General features: G+C 43.7%; 1 protein-coding gene across 3 annotated transcripts in view; it reads left to right on the top strand.

Annotated features, from left to right (window-relative positions):
- Window positions 1-6,252, top strand: part of slc41a2b (solute carrier family 41 member 2b) — a 64,871-nt gene extending 58,619 nt beyond the window's left edge. The window contains exons 11-12 of one of the 3 annotated variants that reach the window (XR_013963555.1): window positions 2,824-5,190; window positions 5,227-6,252. Coding sequence is in view for 1 of the 3 variants with exons in the window: in XM_080757339.1 (XP_080613465.1) it covers window positions 2,824-3,009 (186 nt within the window). In the remaining 2 variants the exon portion in view is untranslated. Of the gene's footprint in view, window positions 1-2,823 lie in introns of all 3 variants that reach the window. The other 2 variants (XR_013963556.1, XM_080757339.1) reach the window with 2 other exon arrangements.
- The last annotated feature ends 10,946 nt before the right edge of the window (window positions 6,253-17,198 follow it).

Genomic DNA, 17,198 nt, shown 5'->3' with positions numbered 1-17,198 from the left:
AGTTTTTTTTTTTTACATATTATGAAACTACATAATGCAACTATTCTGGTGCGGCTTGAGCTGGAGAACAAAGATAGCCAATCGAAACGACTCTACATGTAAATACGTGCAGGAATGTTCACACCCCAAAAATACGCGAATAATCTTTAATTACAGAGACATTTTTGCAATGTAATTACAACGACTTAATGACACTAAAACGACTTTCTGATGGAATAAAAACATTCTTTAACATTCCAACTGTGTTAAAGGAGAATTCCATACTAAAAAGCTTTCTTACCTTTCTTTGTAGTTGTTACGTCCCCACCAAAGAGGTCCAGGTGTTATTTTGTGCAAAAGCTCCTTATTGGCTGTTTCCCCTACCATGAATTGCATTGAATTGAATGGGATGTATGGGGTGTTGTGCTAATTTGCTTATTTCCATCGCTCAAAATTATAATTTCTTTGTATATATCCTCTCTTCATAATGTAAATAATAACCCAAGCGGCACACTTTACTACTTATTTCGATGGAAATAAGCGAATTAGCACAACACCCCATACATCCCATTCAATTCAATGCAATTCATTGAGGGCTTATGGTAGGGTACCAAAAAGAAAGAAAAGAAAGAAAAGTTTTTTGGTCTATTGGGGAGTTTCATTAGAGCCGACTTGTAGGTGAAACTACTGGAAGGGGTCACATATATTTTAGCCAGCCGTTTGCATCAATGACTATGAAAGTGAGTCTGGGAGCAGAAAGTACACCTACCCCCGTAGAAATGAACGAAGGGCGAACCTCGTCTCTCTGACTTGGCCCTGCCATGAGTAGTTAGGTTTGACGGGACGTCCCGGAGGTGCTTTTCATCGTGCGATGCGACATCTCAAAGTTACCATGAAGGGAACCTCCTTCACAGAGCCTGCTCCCCCCTCTTCTTCTAAAGACATTCACAAGTAGTTCTATCCTTAACTTACATTGAGAATGAGGTGGTGTTCAGATAGCACTTTATTCTAGCCTCTATTCAGCTGCTGAACAGCAGATGGAACTTTATTCTAGCCTCTATTCAGCTGCTGAACAGCAGATAGAACTTTATTCTAGCCTCTATTCAGCTGCTGAACAGCAGATAGAACTTTATTCTAGCCTCTATTCAGCTGCTGAACAGCAGATAGAACTTTATTCTAGCCTCTATTCAGCTGCTGAACTGCAGATGGCACTTTATTCTGGCCTCTTTGAAGTTTGCACATACTGCCCACTAATGCACTTCTGCTGACTCTGCTACTATTGATTGTCATGAATTCTCTTGTCTCCAGTGGCCTGTTCTTAGATCTTAGTCTTGTTTTGAATGTTGTTTGTTTGTGTGTATTTCTTTTTCTTTTATACTATTATCTGGCAGCAAACCAATTTCCCGCAAGGGACAATAAAGCTAAACTTGAACCTTGGTGCTAGAGTTTCCCCAAACAGCCACCGTATTTTTCTGTAATGATCTGTCAGTGAAATGCCCCGTTTGGCCAGCAGGCAGTGTCTTTAGTTTCAATGGCTGGCACCGTGTTCAGAGTTCAGTCTAATTGCCATCCATCCATTTATTCATTCAAGACGTTTTTATTTTGTTAATGTTGCTACTAGCAACTCTGGACAACCAACGTCCCCTTCAATTATAGCCAAGTGTTTATCTTTTAATAGAAACCCTCTCGACACCATCCTGGGCCATTCTTAAAACATTTATGGAGAAATGGGTCTATATTTCGGAACTTGTAACTCCCAAAGTATCGACAAGGGCCCTGAGGTCGACTGACCAGTCACTTCTCAAGATCCCTAAATCAAAGCTGAAATCAGGTCATTTTCTGTTGTAGCACCCACACTGTGGAATGAACTTCCACCTCATGTCAGAGCTTCTCAATCCTTGTCTGTGTTTAAATCACGTCTGAAAACCCACTTGTACTCCTTGGCATTTGGAACATACTGATTAAGAGTTGCTGCTTCCACTGCATTGTGTCCTTATGTGCCCTGTCTATGTACTGTTGTCGTTGTTGCTTTTTTAGTATTTCTTTGTGTACAGCACTTTGTTTCAACCTTGTTGTATAAAAATGTGCTTTCTCTATTAATTATATTTTTTATCCCACGATTTTGTAACACAGTTTTCACCCCTGTGCCAATCATCTACTGTGATCCTGGGCTCTACACACCCTCCGCCAACCTGGGGAGAGCAACGGACTTGAACTCATGCTCCCTTCATGCCTGAGTGTCCAAGTTGCTCCTTTACACCTGACAGGGGGGAGTTTCCCTGGTTGGACGTAGCGCGTGGAAGGAACACGTTATTCCAACCAGTTCCTTTCCCCTCCATCAGGCGCCCCGGCTGGCCAGGGGGAGGCAGTTTAGAGACCAGGATTACTGCATGTTTTTGTGAGGGTACCTACCCTAGGGCAGGTGTTCCCAAACTTTTTTGGACCAGGTACCCCTTTTGGGGTAGATATTTTTCCAGGTACCCCTGTATCACATGTACGTCTTCTCTTATGGGGGTCCCTGGCATATCTTTTCAAATGGGGGTCCACGGGCTAAGTAGTGTCAATTTGGGGGTCCTTGACATGAAAAAGTTTGGGAACCACTGCTTTAAACACTTTATCACTTTATGAACATGAACAAAATAGATGGGTCCCCCCTGGAACTCCCTCAGGTACCCCTGGGAGTCCCCGGACCCCACTTTGGGAACCACTGCCCTAGGGGACACGGGGAGAACATGCAAACTCAACCTTGTTGTATAAAAATGTGCTTTATAAATAAAGTGGATTGGAGAAACACCCTCTCACTCCATCCATGCCTGTTTGCCTGTGCCTCCTCTCTTGTCTCAGGTGTTCACGTTGCTGTGCATCGCCGACTGGATGGTCCACCGGATGTGGCGTGTGGGCAAAGACCCCGACAGCTTCTCCATCCCCTACCTGACGGCCCTGGGCGACCTTCTGGGCACGGCGCTCCTCGCCCTCAGCTTCCACTTCCTGTGGCTCATAGGCGACCAGGACAGCGACGTCGGCGACTGACGTAAACCTCCGGAACCCTCGAAGAGAGAAAGGAACGGTGTGGTAACGGCCCGGGGACCCCTTGGGGGGCCCGGTGCCCAACGTATTGACCGTAACCCCTCCTCCCCTAGCCGCAATTTGCAACTCTAGATTTTTTTTTATTATGGGATGAATCTAGAGTTGCAATACCCTCCATTGACTCCCCATCTCATCCAATTGGGTTTGCGATCTGCTTGTCTTAAATGACGTTAAACTCACCAACATTGCAGCTGTAGTCCAAGCTTGAATTTTCCTCTTTCAATCTGCCGAGCTTGTTTTTCATAAAAATCCACCGTAGAGATGTTATGAGCTACTTTCTATCAAGACATCCTCTGCAGGTGATTATTTTTCCAAGTGCTGGAGTTTGGAAGCACTCGTCGTACGTCACTGAACGACCTGTTTTGAATTTGCACATAATGCAGGAGGCAGCAGTGCGACCCGTTAACAAAAACGAGTGCTTCCAAACTGCAACACTTAGAAAAATAATCACCTGCAGAGGATGTCTTGACAGAAAGTAGCTCATAACATCTCTACGGTGGATTTTTATGAAAAACAAGCTCGGCAGATTGAAAGAGGAAAATTCAAGCTTGGACTACAGCTGCAATGTTGGTGAGTTTAACGTCGTTTAAGACAAGCAGATCACAAACCAAAAAAAGATGAGTGGGGAGTCAATGGAGGGTATTAGTACAACTCTAGATTCATCCCATTATAAAACAATCTAGAGTTGCAAATTGCGGCTACCTCCTCCCCTCCCCTCCATGGTGTGGTACCGGGGACCCCTTGGGGGGGCCCGGCGCCCACTGTATATTGACCGTAACCCCTCCTCCCCTCCCCTCCATAAGCCTTGCGGTGGTTTCTCTTCGTGTTTCTCGGGCTGTGGGACATTCCCTCTCCTTCTCTTTGCTGGACAACACGGTGGCATTTATTTATCACGATGCTGTGAGAGACGGGAAGATGCTTCCGCACGTCAAGGTTTAGCCAAACGCAAAGAAAAAGACAATTTATTGTATCTGGCCATCTTTTATATATTTACATGTACTGTATGTATGTATATAACTAAATATATGTATTCCATAACTCAGTGCTCATCGCCTTGAGATAATTAACCCCTTATTGTTTCTTTGCACCGAGGCACCTAACGTTTATGTTTATGTCCTGCTGCATCCTCGTCGTGGGAGAGAGAAAATTGACGCCAATATTTTTTAGAATTTAGAATTTCTTGCCTGTTTTTTGTTTACGTTGCGGACGTCCCGTGCAATCCCCAAAGTTTTATTAAGATGGCTCGTTGAAAAGATAAAAGCAGACACTGATTTTCTTTTTTTTGCCATTTGGCCGACCGCCAGTTTAGTATGGTTTCCTGCATCTGATCACCATGTTGTCTGAACCCACAGGTCAAAGGTCAGAGAGCCTGCACCTAAAGGCCTATTCATAGTCTGGATTTTCGGTGGTGAGGTGACCACCGGAGCTGAAATAACGTTGAGAGGTGGTGAGTAAAAACAGAGGTGGCGGTGGTCACGGTGGCGGTGGTCACGGTGGCGGTGGTTTGCTCTTCACCGCGGCTCGTGACGTCATGTTGTAGTTCGGTGGTCACCACAGTGACGTCATGTTGTAGTTCGGTGGTCACCACAGTGACGTCATGTTGTAGTTCGGTGGTCACCTCAGTGACGTCATGTTGTAGTTCGGTGGTCACCACAGTGACGTCATGTTGTAGTTCGGTGGTCACCACAGTGACGTCATGTTGTAGTTCGGTGGTCGCCTCACCACTGAAAATCCAGACTATGTATGAGCCTTTAATATGGATTTCATGCTTCTTTTACCACCATGTATTTGAGTCCGTCTATAATAATAATAATAATACCATAATTATGCAGAAGATCTCAATCAATACCACAAGCATAACATGTTCGATCGGCCCAAGTAATGAGTCTCTGTGAATGCTAAATGGTAATTCCGGCAGTCGTGTTAAACAAAATGATGAGAGGAATTATCTTCAGACCTTCAGATTATTTGTATTTATTCATTTTGCTTAGTTATCATTGATATGATGTGGGTTCAGACATGCTACAGTGCCAGCAGAATCAGTGGACATACAATATGCACGCCAAGCACATGCTGTTTACATAATACATACGTACTGTCTCTCCAAGACAATAGAGCGCCCAAGTCCTGACGTCACTCGCTCATCCCCTGTTTCTAAAGTCCTGACGTCACTCGCTCATCCCCTGGTTCTAAAGTCCTGACGTCACTCGCTCATCCCCTGGTTCTAAAGTCCTGACGTCACTCGCTCATCCCCCTGGTTCTAAAGTCCTGACATCACTCGCTCATCCCCTGGTTCTAAGGTCCTGACGTCACTCGCTCATCCCCTGGTTCATGGAGGTTTTCCTCTATGGAGAATAACTCATTTTGACATGATATCAGATTCAAAAAAATGTCTTCTACATCCTGACAGTTTTCTGAAAAAGCCATGTTTCTATGTCAGTCGTTCTTCGGTTTTTCAAAAATAGCAAACCTACAAGCTCGTAGCGCGCCACTCGGTGGCGCGCTATGAGCTTGTAGATCTGCTATTTTTCAATAGCTAAAGCATAACATAATGCTGACACCAAAAGGAGTTCCCGCCCAGAATGGTATAACGTGGGGGAAAATCGTCTCGTATAAGAATTTACCGTTTCGGTCGATATTGTCGGGGGAGGTGTCGATGTATCGTTTATGACGGTCGGTCAGTCATATTTCATACAGTTCTGTTTCCAGCGAAAATGTAACTAATTCGGCAGCATTAGCACAAAACTATTAGCGTTTTCTCTCAGTCAGTTGATTCTTCATATCCATGTGACGGCCAGGATGATTTGTTTATTTTTCAAACGCAGTTCATATTATATGAGGCGATATAAAATTAAGTAAAAAGTACATGAACCCGTGGACTTAGCGCCCTCTACAGATGTTGACGTCAGACTTCGGTGCTCTATTAGAGTCTATTCCAATGATTATGTGCCTCTTTGAGATTCACTGGTTGACATGGTGTTATTCTCTGTTATGCCATAAATGTAATTCCTTCTTTTTTTTCTCACTTGCATTGTAGGGTTAGCCCTACCGTGCAATTAAGAATTGTTTTAATTTTGTATTCGCTACCAATTTTCATGATAACTGTTGTACGTTTGTTTTGCTTTTGTGGCATACATTTGCAATGCATAAATGTTTTAATAAATGTCCATTTGATAAATAACTAAATTGTGATTCTGTGGTGGCTTTCCATTATAGGGACCACGCCCAAAGGGACCTTTTCATCTCAAGGACCCCCCAAATTGACACTAATTAGCACGCGGACCCCCATTTGAAAAGGTATGCCAGGGACCCCCATAAGAAGATTTTTACGTCTCTAGCAGTGATTCACAACCCGTTTAATTTCAAGGACCCCCAGGTTTGACATGCATTAGGCTACAGACCCCCATTTAGGCCTGACGTCGAAATAAAAAAAAACTTCTTCTAAAATCTTAATTTTCTGAAATACCTATGTTTCTGTATCTGTGCCAGTGGTGCTCAATATTTCATGTCAAGGACCCCAAAAATGATATGTAATTGGCCGCAGGCCCCCCCATCTGAAAATATGTTGTTCCAGGGACCAGCAGAAGCAAATATTTGAGTTAAAACGTTCGCTGTGAAAGAATAATATATATTCAGAGATTCGTGCCACATTTTCACGATTTTTCAAAAATAGCAGACCTACAAGCTCGTAGCGCGCCACTCGGTGGCGCGCTACGAGCTTGGTAGATCTGCTATTTTTCAATAGCTAAAGTATAACATAATGCTTAAAACACCAAAGGGGGTTTGTTACGATCCCCTGTCTAGGGTAAGGGGAAATAACATAATGGGAGGAGACTGTTTTAAAAAATAACTTTAAGTTTTATTATTGCTAGTCTTTTCTTTGTCAACAGAGACAATTGATTCAAATCTTTGTTCTTTTCAGTTCAAAAGAAGTATTGGCTTCAGGGTGCTAGTTACATTTGTAGAGAAAATGGTCTAACTAGAAAACAAAAGGTTTACCCCTAACTCAATCCCTAACCAAGAAGAAACAAAAATACAATACCTACCCAAAATGGGTTAATGATGACATTTCTATTTCTGAATACTAAAGCCAAATAGGAACACAGCAGTGATGTATTCTTTCTCTCGCTCTCCGTTTGCCTCAAGTTAGGCCAACAAATGTCTTGTTCTCCCACGATCACCATGACAACACAAGCAGAAAGTGTTCATCCCTTCTCGACCGACCGCTCCGGCGTTCAAAGAACATGCATTTTTCCACACGTGTCACGCCATCCTTCACACCCACCACTCTGCTTCATCCATAGGCATGCAGCCTGCCAGGCTGGCATTTTAGATTTTATATATAGATGTATACAATAACCAAATGTGTTTTTTTTTCAGGAAACTCTTAGGTTTTAGAATAAGTGGTGCTGTAATGGGATTTGAACTGTCTCGACTGCATTCACATGAGTCACCACACAGTAGGTTTTCATGCTGTTGGTTGTCTGTCAGATGACCTGTTATGTTACTAGACCAGACTTTTTAGACTTAAGAGCTACTTTATAAATGACTCGACAAGATCTACCCACTAAGAAGTATGATCTCATTTCTGAAAATAGTAAAAAAACAAATGTACCTGAGGGTGCGAAATGGAAATAGTTTTTGTATGTCTAACTTTGTATAATGCTACTGAAGTTTGTGCTCAACACTCTTGAAAATATATATTCCATTGTGGCTTATAGCTTATATAACATGGCTTATAGGCCATTTTTAATGTCAATCAAGTCACCTTAATTCAATTCAAGTGTCGGATGCCAAATTATATATTTCTTAATTTAAATGATATATGTTTTAGGGGCATGTCATGTGATCTACCTGCACAGCCATTGTGATCTACTGGGCACCCCTGTACTAGACCCATGGGACCTTGTTTGACGATGTCCACATTGACCACACCTCCATTGTGTTCTCTGCTCTGTCATTGTGTATAAGAGGGAGAAATTTAAAGAGCTTGCATTTGTGCTTCCTCCCTGGGCGGGGTGCGCCACCGAGGGGCGGGGCGCGCCACCGAGTGGCGCACTACGAGCTTGTATAGGTCTGCTATTTTTGAAAAATCGTGAAAATGTGCCTTAAATCTTTGAATATATATTCTTTCAGTGTTTCAAGTTTTTTAACTCCAAATCTTTGCTTCTGGGAGGTCCCTGGAACAACATATTTTCACATGGGGGGTCGGCGGCATTGTTCATATATCATTTTTGGGGTCCTTGACATGAAATATTGAGAACCACTGATGTACGTAGAAACATGAGGTTTTTCAGAAAGAATACATTTTAAATGCATTTTTCAGGCCTAAATGGGTTAATGGGTTAACCCATTCTGAACGGGAACCTATTTTGGTGTTAGCATCATGTTATGCTTTAGCTATTGAAAAATAGAAGATCTACAAGCTCATAGCGTGCCACCGAGTGGCGCGCTATGAGCTTGTAGGTCTGCTATTTTTGAAAAATCGAAGAACAACTGACATTTTTAGAATCTGATCTCAGGTCAGAATGGGTTAATCAGACCAGTGTGTGTCCAGTGGAAACCTCGTATGAATCTGATCTCAGGTCAGAATGGGTTAACTTGTAGCACTCCATGAATGCTTAGCATGGCGAATAGGTGAATTCTAGATATGGGATGATTGATTTACTACGTTTGGGAGTATAAGCACAGTGTTGTTCAGAGAGAATCAAATGGTCTTCAGAAGATGGAATCAGAAAGGAATCAGTTAGACATACTACTACTACAGTATACTACTACCGTAGACTACCCTACACTGATAAGAATTACAGTAACCTAAGGTGATTTGCATGATATTTCCAAAACGTGGGCTTTCTCAACATTCCGTTGAAAAGGAAGCGTGACAAGGCGGATGAAGGGAAAGCGAGAAAACGTACATTTCTTGCGGTGTCTTTGGAAATGGAAACGGAGAGAGATGCATTAGCTCTGCCTCGATCGCCCACTTTAACCAATGTGATTTTTCACGCTTATGTTTTGTTCCCAGGCTTCCAAAAGAAAGTCTGGCGTTTCTGATGAAGCCGTTTAGTTTAACCCATTCTGACCTGAGATCAGATTCATACGAGGTTTCCACTGGACACACACTGGTCTGATGAACCCATTCTGACCTGAGATCAGATTCTAAAAATGTCAGTCGTTCTTCGAATTTTTCAAAAATAGCAGACATACAAGCTCATATCGCGCCACTCGGTGGCGCGATATGAGCTTGTATGTCTGCTATTTTTCAATAGGTAAAGCATAACATGATGCTAACACCAAAATGGGTGCCCGGTCAGAATGGGTTAGTGTACAAGATTTATTCAAAGAGTGTTCAAGGAAATTGGTCTCTACAACAATATCATCAATATCAGAGACGCTTCGGTTGTTTTTCTTTCACAACAGAAGACAAAAGAAACCCTCGCTCATGTCACAAAATAATACACTTCCTATAAAAGGAAGTGAAAAACAAATTAATACTAAAGGAATAGAATAGAATAGAAGAATGGGGACACCGAGCATCGATGTTGGAGAGTTTAATTGTGTATTCAATCTTACTTTCAAACTGAAGAAAGACTTTCAATCTTTTAACCAGGATGTTTTTGAGCGGTGGCACGTCATCTCCTATGCCCAGCAATGTGTCTGTCTGTATGTCCGCCTGAGTATAGGACCTGTGACCCCTGTCTGGTTGACGAGGCCTGTGACGCATCGTCGTCATAACGGACAGTCAGGACCTCAGAGAAACGACTCATTATCAAGGCGCTGACCAAAGCACTCCTGGCGTGCTTTTTTTTTAAACTTTTTTATTATAGGGTTTTTTTTACCCTGATTGATATAATTTACTCAGCGTGTGTACGTGCACCCATTGCTTTACAATGCACTACTGTTAGTGTCTAGACAGTCCCATGTTTTTAACAGTGGCAATAAGTTAGACCCGTTCAAGGATGATAAACGAGAGCATGGGGTTTTTTTGGGGGGGTACACGAGGAGTTAACTCGGTCCCAACAGTAACCCAGATATGGGTCCAGAAGGCCCTATGAAACCTAACACATTTTGGACTGAGGTCGATAAAAAACAAAGTTTCTAAACGTTCTGAAAAAACCATGTTTCTGTGTCAGTGGTGCTCAACCTTTTTCATGTCAAGGACCCCCAGAATTATCTCTATTGGGCCACGGACCCCCATCTCAAAATATGTAGTACCAGGGACCCACCCCCAGAAGCCAATATTTTAGTTAAAAATGTTCGCTCTGAAATATATATTCAAAGATTTGCGTCCCTCCTTTTTCACGACTTTTCAAAAATAGCAGACCTACAAGCTCATAGCGCTCCACTCGGTGGCGCGCTATGAGCTTGTAGATCTGCTATTTTTCAATAGCTGAAGTAGAACAGAACACCAAAAGGGGTTCTCGCCCAAAATGGGTTAAACCAGGTGTGGACGTTTCAAATGGCCCTAGGGGGGCTATTATCAGCAGAGAGCCCCAGACAGACACGAGGCTGAGGAGGGGGACAAGAGGAGCCTGAAGGGTAGCTAATCTCCCCCCATCCAATAACCCCTCCTCTAACAGCTCCCCAGGTGCTCGAGGTGCCGGTCCTCATTTTTTTAAGGAAACAAATACTTTAGCTTCTCACAGTACGGTTAATTGGGAACAGATTCCTCCTCCAGAGAGAGAGAGAGAGAGGTGTGTTTTCTCTAGCCGGTGATGTCAGGCGACAGGTCGCTCAACTGTGTTCAGATCTACGCCGTGCCCAGAGGCCTTTCAGCGTTCCGTTGAACTGTGTTCAGATCTACGCCGTGCCCAGAGGCCTTTCAGCGTTCCGTTGAACTGTGTTCAGATCTACGCCGTGCCCAGAGGCCTTTCAGCGTTCCGTTGAACTGTGTTCAGATCCACGCCGTGCCCAGAGGCCTTTCAGCCCCGTTTGTTGCTGCAGAATGATTAGTGAGTGACTGACGAGCATGGATGGAATTTTGATTTGTGACTGACTGACTGACTGACTGCACCTACTGTTATGTACACCAATCAAATTATAGCCGGCAAATTAAACGTTCAGCTTTATTATAACTGCCATGTGCTTCTACTTGTCGAGTCGATGGCACAGACAGGAGAGGCGTTTGTTTTTAATTCCTTCTAATCACATTTGGAAATGCAGTGTAGTGTACTAGTGGTACATGGTAGCCAAACTGTTTGTTTTTATTTCCAAAAAAGAATATTTTCACCAAATACAAAAATCAAACAAATATGAATCCCAGAAAACAAAAACATAACAACAGAAAAACAGCTTGACATACAGTAACTACAACAGTACAGCATTTTTTGAAGTTGAGTGCAAGGCAAGGCAGGAAAAGAGCAGGAGACATGACTCACAATATACATCAGATATATGACCTTATTTGTCACAGGCCCGGCCTGCATCCAGCCCCCCCCCCCACTCGCACCCCGTGGAGACAGAGGCCCCAGAGACCCCCAGCCCGCCACCAGGTGACTGGCCCGGAGGCCCACGGATAGCGTAGACATATCACGTGGATCATTGCATCATGGATCTGCTACAGTGATGATTAGTGAAAAGTGTTGTGGCTTGCAACATGCAAAAGAGTTATGAAAAGTGCTTGTATAGTCAGGCCGGGCGCTACGTTTGAAGATTTTGAGGTTGTGCATTGACGTCTCAACTGTACTCCTCACAAAAGCATATTAAAGTGCAAAGTGCTTCTGCATGGTCGGGTCAGGTGAAGCAGACTTTGGTTGAATGGGTTAAGCGCTTTTCACAGCTGGGTGATGGCCAGTTCAATCCTTGCATCATCCCTGTGTGAGTTTATAATCCTCATATATAAAAAAGTAGATTTGGTAAAAAGGAAACTTCAGGAGAAAAGGTTGAAATGAAAAGCTCACGCTGCAAAGTGTCTTAAGTTAGGACAATGCTCCAGGGCAGCTTGTGGCTGTCTGGTGGAAGAGGCTCACAGTCAAATCATGCCATTCAGGCCTGACTTGATTTGAGGCACATTTTTACGATTTTTCAAAAATAGCAGACCTACGAGTTCATAGCGCGCCACTCGGTGGCGTGCTATGAGCTTGTAGATCTGCTATTTTTCAATAGCTAAATTATAACATAATGTTTAAAACACCAAAAGGGGTTCCCGCCCAGAATGGGTTAAGCCGGAGGTGTGGATCAACGCCGGTGACAAAAATAATTAACTTCAACCGAAACTGAAACACACCACCTATACTTACTTGTACTTATTAGAGTTTAGACAACCATATAGGCCTATACTACTAGACCAGAAGGAAATGTCCATTTGTGTATTCTTTGCGTAAACAGAGAACATTCCTGACAGCCTAGGGTGACATTCCTCCAACAGCCTGTACCTGGAAATGCTATATAGCCTAATGTACAGAACACTGACGTTGGCCTGACGTGACCTGCACCTCTCTCCCTTTACCTATAATATCATACACGGGCAACTGGCGGCCCGGGGGCCACATGAGGCCCCCACCAACACTTAATGCGGCCGGCAGGTTAATATCAGAATACTGATATATGTATATTATGTATTTGCAAATATGACCCGCTTAAATTACTTCAGTCTGTCTTTTTTTTATGTCCAATGTATTTGTATTTAGTTCATAAAGTCATCATAACTATAACTAAATGCAATTCAATTCCAATTCAAAAATAGACAAAAATAATTTGAGATTTAAATTAAAATATAGCAAAGATAGCAGATCTATGCGTTGCAGTGCTTGTAGACCGGCTATGTTTGCTACGACAGTAATATGCAATGTGGATATATACGTATGCCTCTGGAGTGAGTGTTGGAAATGTAGTGGCCCTCTGGAGTGAGTGTTGGAAATGTAGTGGCCCTCTGGAGTGAGTGTTGGAAATGTAGTGGCCCTCTGGAGTGAGTTTTGAAAATTTAGTGGCCCTCTGGAGTGAGTTTTGGAAATTTAGTGGCCCTCTGGAGTGAGTTTTGGAAATTTAGTGGCCCTCTGGAGTGAGTTTTGGAAATTTAGTGGCCCTCTGGAGTGAGTTTTGGAAATTTAGTGGCCCCTCTGGAGTGAGTTTTGGAAATTTAGTGGCCCTCTGGAGTGAGTGTTGGAAATTTAGTGGCCCTCTGGAGTGAGTGTTGGAAATTTAGTGGCCCTCTGGAGTGAGTGTTGGAAATTTAGCGGCCCTCTCCAGCTTCAAAGTTGCCCCACTCCTGACCGATATCATATCCCATCTGTATATATGTTTTATTCTTGAATCATCCAGAACCCACAGACCGTTTAAGGCTGGCCCGTGACCCTGTGACCTCTGTCCTCCCCTCTCTACCGTCCTCCGTCTCTCGTACTGACAGTACAGACAGTACAGACAGTTGAATGGCCCGTGTGACCCTGTGACCTCTGTCTTCCTCTCTACCGTCCACCGTCTCTCGTACTGACAGTACAGACAGTACTGACAGTACAGACAGTTGAATGGCCGGCCCGTGACCCTGTGACCTCTGGTCCTCCTCTCCCTACCGTCCTCCGTCTCTCGTACTGACAGTATGTGACGAGGTGAGGAGAGAATAGATCAATAGCAGTGTCTGCGGTTCGTTGGGACAGATGACTCAGCGTCTCAGAGACAGAGTGTCTGCGTTGTGGGACAGATGACTCAGCGTCTCAGAGACAGAGTGTCTGCGGTTGTGGACAGATGACTCAGCGTCACAGAGTGGACAGTACGGCGTGCTGTAGCAATGACACCGCTCTGTCTATCCGTCCTTGTTTTAGCCTGTCGTCATCAATCTCATTTATCTGGCATCAAACTCAAATGTGAAGGTGTCTGTGGTGGGGCGGGCGACCGGATGGGATGGGACACATACTGTAATTTATTATGGAACACCTGGGAGACCCCAATTACCAGAGAGAGGGAGAGGGAGGATTTGATTTTTGATTTGATTTATTTGATATATTCATGATTCATGACAATTCATAGAGGAGCAGTACAGAATTATCAGGATTGCACAAAAAGTCAGAGGACTTATTTCCATTGTGATCAAATACCGTAAATAAATAGTTACAGCATATGATAAGAAGAACATGTGTACTAACACCAGTAAGACGCGCAAACGCGGGAAGCGAACGCAACTGTCCTGTCCCGCTTTTGTGCCCATACATGGAGCTGAGTGATTTGTTTGTGATTGATGCAACACACTCCATATTTGGACGTATAGCTGCTTTGGGGACTCCTTATATGGTTATGGCTGAGTCAAATCACTCGGCTCCATATATGGGCACAAAAGCGGGACAGACACACACACAGACAGACAGACAGACACACAGACAGACATGATCTGCTAGGTCTCATAGTAAGTGCTCACTGCGTTCGCAATTACAATACTAATGACATTTACAACCGGCCATCATAGATCAATAAACAAAAGATAGATATAAATAGATAAATACAGCACTATACTAAATTGCTCATCAGCCACTTTTTCAGCATATTTTTTTAAAATGTTTCAAAGACTGGGCAAATTTTATTTCCCTTGGGATTTTGTTCCCATCCTCCACCCCTGTATATTTAAATGAGCTTCTACCTACAGTATGTCTCAGGTTTGGTGGTTTAAGATCAGCTTTCTTAGCTCTGAGGTCTTGAGTATAATCCTGGCCAGCACCTTTTTAACCATTCTAGCGTGCATCAACTGAATTTGATCCTGTGGAATTTCTTTCTGTAAAAAGTTTAGCTGGACAGTTTATCTGCTGCAAAAAGGCACCTTTGTGCACCTCCCTGGCTCCCTCAGCAAGTTGTCTTCCAGTGAGTTCTGAGTTGTTCTTTAAGTCTTCAAAATGTTAAAGCACTCCAGAAGAAATGAACAGTGGGGTTTTCATCATCTGTGCCACCGGCCGTTTCTCCGTGCCTCACAGCAGATGTCTTTTTTTTTTAATATATTTTTTATCCCACGATTTTGTAACCCATTTTTCACCCCTGTGTCAATCATCTAATGTGATCCTGGGCTCTACACACCCTCCACCAACCTAGTCCCCATATAGGGGGACAAGGGGAGACCAACCTAGTCCCCATATATGGGGGACAAGGGGAGAGCAACGGACTTGAACTCATGCTTCCTTCATGCCTGAGTGTCCAAGTTGCTCCTTTACAACCTGACAGGGGGGAGTTTCCCTGGTTAGAGCAGATGTCTAGTACTTAATTTGTATGGTAGCCTCATGGATACTTGTTGTGAGGGTCTGTTTTGTTTTTGTTGTCTGTTTTGTTTAGTTTCCGCTTGTTCTGTTTACTGTTTTGTTTCGTCTCTTGTTTTATTTGCTATGTTTTGTTTGTGGTCATTTACTGTATGTCTACCTAATATATTTATATATATATATATATATATATATATATATATATAAAAAAAGAGACTCGTACCCTCTGCTCTCTTCTTTGCAGTTGTTTCTTGTGCCCAACCCCTACTCTGCCTTCTGATTTAAACACACACACGCACACACACACGCACGCACGCACGCACGCACACACGCACGCACACAAACAAACACACACTCTCTCGCGCTGCTCGCGCACAGCTTCCCTGCTGCAGTCTGCCTCCACCGTAATGACAGGGTGTAGAAAACCAGAGGGAGAGAGCAGGGCTGAGGGCAGAGAGTGTATTTCTGCCCACACACACACACACACTGGGCTGAGGGCAGAGAGTGTATTTCTGCCCTCACCAGGGATGGGACCACAAGGTCAGCCCCAGGAGGAGGAACTCTAGCCAATAACAGGGGGGCGTTCTGGTCGACCATCAAAAGAGTCAAACATTCCCAACATCAGAACGCCATGTTTAGAAACAGCCTGACCTGAGATCAGATTCTATAAATGTCTTCCTACATCCTGACAGTTTTCTGAAAAAGCTATGTTTCTATGTGAGTCGTTTTTTTTTTTTTTTCTGTTTTAAAAAATAGCAGACCTACAAGCTCGTAGCGCGCCACTCGGTGGCGCGCTACGAGCTTGTAGATCTGCTATTTTTCAATAGCTAAAGCATAGCATATGCTCAACAGCCCAGCCCAGCTCGAGAGGTGAATTAGTCCAGGCAGCCACAACAGGCTTTTTTTTGTTCCAAGTGGGAAATGAGCTTATTATAGTTATTTTTATTGGCCTAAACAAATATTGCATATACATTCATGAATCCACCTGCTGACCGACTGTCATCATCGAGCAATTTATTTTATAGGGCGGTTATATTTAAGTGACCATATACCGTTAACGATCTATAAGGCAAAACATTCAACATTGTCATGCTTTAAGTAGCATCATGTGACATGTCAAACTATAAGATATAACTATATGATTCTGAATCCATTCATAGCATTAGTTTTTTTTTTTTATATATATTTTTTATCCCACGATTTTGTAACCCATTTTTCACCCCTGTGTCAATCATCTAATGTGATCCTGGGCTCTACACACCCTCCACCAACCTAGTCCCCATATATGGGGGACAAGGGGAGAGCAACGGACTTGAACTCATGCTTCCTTCATGCCTGAGTGTCCAAGTTGCTCCTTTATACACCTGACAGGGGGGAGTTTCCCTGGTTGGACGTAGCGCGTGGAAGGAACACGTTATTCCAACCAGTTCCTTTCCCCTCCATCAGGCGCCCCGGCTGGCCAGGGGGAGGCAGTTTAGAGACCAGGATTACTGCATGTTTTTGTGAGGGTATCTATACCCTATAGGGGACACGGGGAGAACATGCAAACTCCACACAGAAGAAGGTCATGTGTGCGTGCATGTGTGTGTGTGTGTGTGTGTGTGTGTGTGAGTGTGTTTCGGGTGGCAGGGGCGTAGACTTGCTTTCCATTAAGGAAAGGCCTGTTTGTGGTGTCCCAGTACGATCGCTCCTCCTGGTTTTATATATACACACACACACACACACACACACACACACACACACACACACACACACCCTGCAGTGACATTTCTTCAAAGGAGCCCACTTAAGAAGGCCCACTGAGAGCACATGCAACGTTGACGTAATGACAGACAGATGAGGGTCTTTCTTGCCAGGGCAACAACCACGTGCAGGGTGACTGAGGGGATCCAAACACAGCTGCTATATGCTAGAGCAGGGGCTTCTGCAGTGGGGGGCGTTATCACATGTATTGTGTTTATGACT

The sequence above is a fragment of the Protomyctophum bolini genome (assembly GCF_963924005.1).
Source record: "Protomyctophum bolini genome assembly, chromosome: 23".
Classification (NCBI taxonomy): domain Eukaryota; kingdom Metazoa; phylum Chordata; class Actinopteri; order Myctophiformes; family Myctophidae; genus Protomyctophum; species Protomyctophum bolini.
The sequence above is the reverse complement of the archived record's forward strand: the minus strand, read 5'-3'. Positions and strand labels throughout refer to the sequence as shown.